Genomic DNA, 1971 nt, shown 5'->3' on the forward strand with positions numbered 1-1971 from the left:
GGCCGGTTATGTCATCTCCCCCCCCTCTTGAGAGTAGAAGTAATTTATTTTGTTTCCTAACGATCTAGGAATTTAAAAAAAAACGATTTTATTTTATATCAAGGTAAATTTACAGGGCAAAACACGCACTCTGGTTCCACTGTGGTTGGGTTGAAGGTTTTCACTTTTTTCAAGGGTCTGAATGAAGCACTTCCCCCATCTTTTGTTTTGTTTAATCCCCGTCGGCTACACTGAGGGGGGAGGGGGGGGGAAACACGGGACGCTGCAAGCGGGGCAGCGTTCGGCACCCCGAAAGGCGTTGTTCAGTGCTGTGTCTCCAACTGCTGGCAATGTAATTTTTTGGAATATTCGAAAATTGAAATTCGTGATGGTGAGAATTAAAATTAAAATCGCGTGAGAATACGAGGAGCTGGTTTTAGGTGATCGATAGCATGTTTGCAGTGTGATGTTAACCTATGTTTTGAAGAATGAATGAGAACGTTTTGTACCGGGGTTTTCTCCTGGGCAATTTTGGTAACCGACAAGGTTTGCGTTACGAGGAATCGTTACCGTAGGGGTTACGCTGAGCACAACCAGCTCCCTCCCTCGAGCAGCCCTCAACAATGAAACAAAGACAATCGATCCCCTTCAGTTCCGTTTATTCAGATCGTATTATTCCTGTAGTTTGGACTTCAACATAACACAGCATATTGCACTTACCGGAGAGCAGCACGAGAGAGAGAAGAAAAAGTACAATACTTCAGTTTATTCCCAAGGAAGAATAAGACGTTGTGATAGTTGTTGCTCTTCTTAAATATATGAAACCAACTGAAAATCTAAGTATATGTACACAAGATTTACTAAGTCCCTGAATATGCCATTCGAAATTTTACACAGACTTTTTTGCTTTTCTTATATTTTTTACAGAGATATACAGTATGTCACACACAGTTTCAGCTTGAGAAAACTTTGCACAATTATACCCCAGCTACGAGGGCATTGGGTTTTTTGTTTTGTTTTGGTGGGTTTTTTGGAAGGATCCCCCCCCAACTTACACCAATGATTATTCAGGTAATTTTCTTCAGGATTGTCCCCCCGTTCCCCACCCCCTCCGCTTTGACAGAATGCTGAAGGAAATACCGATTAAAAATGGGTCTAGAAGAGGAAAGCCATTACATCATGACAAAGGTTAAACTGTATATATTGCACATCGGTACAGAAACATAATGCAATAACGCTTTCACCCCCCTCTCCCTCTCTCTCCCACACGCCCCTCCTTGCTCCTGGGGCCGTGTGGGGGAACCTAACTGTACTCATAGTCTGACGAGTCCTCCTCGGACACCCCTGTCAGGTCTCTGCGGTAGGAGTCCATGCCATTCTCCTCCGTCTCGCCAGCTGGACGGAGGCTTTTGCCCATGCCTTTGCGCTCCTCCATTTTGATGGTGTCGTAGAGTCCCTTAGGTCCTTCTTCAAGGAGGATGTTCCTCTCCGAGTGAGAGGGTTTCATTTGGCAGACATTTCTGAGGAAGAGGAGGACAGGGGCGTAGAGCACATTGGCGAGCCCCATGCCCAGGTTGAGCTGCGCAAAGCCCATGGTGTGCACAATCTGGCCGGCCACGATGGGCCCCAGGGCGTACGCCACGGAGTAGGAGATGTCTGCGATGGCGTAGACGCTGCCGTAGACAGAGACGTGGCGCACATCCACCAGGAAGGCCAGCGTGGGCAGCAGAGCCGTGTCCACCAGGGCGATGCCGAAGCAGATGCCGCAGAGGGGAACAATGACCTGCCCGAAATTCCTGCAGGCTGGCACCAGGCAGGAGCTGGCGCCAATGATGGCCATGCCCAGGGCCCCGTAGAACCACTGGAGGTGGGGGTATGCGGCGGCCAGCCGGACGGTGACGTAGACACCCAGCACGTGGGGGAAGAAGGCGGGCAGCCAGGTGAGGCCCACCTCCCACTCACTGGCCCCCATGGCCTCCTCCATCCCGTTGG

The 1971-nt window shown here is 49.7% G+C and overlaps 1 protein-coding gene across 1 annotated transcript; it reads right to left on the minus strand.

Moving 5' to 3' along the window:
- Positions 1–1282: 1282 nt before the first annotated feature.
- Positions 1283–1963, minus strand: SLC18A3 (solute carrier family 18 member A3). Its single transcript, XM_009635016.2, has one exon. It carries the CDS (start codon positions 1961–1963, stop codon positions 1283–1285), a length of 681 nt encoding a protein of 226 aa, XP_009633311.1.
- Positions 1964–1971: the final 8 nt, after the last annotated feature.

The sequence above is a fragment of the Egretta garzetta genome, unplaced genomic scaffold (genome assembly GCF_000687185.1).
Source record: "Egretta garzetta isolate BGI_Z169 unplaced genomic scaffold, ASM68718v1 scaffold280, whole genome shotgun sequence".
Taxonomy (NCBI): domain Eukaryota; kingdom Metazoa; phylum Chordata; class Aves; order Pelecaniformes; family Ardeidae; genus Egretta; species Egretta garzetta.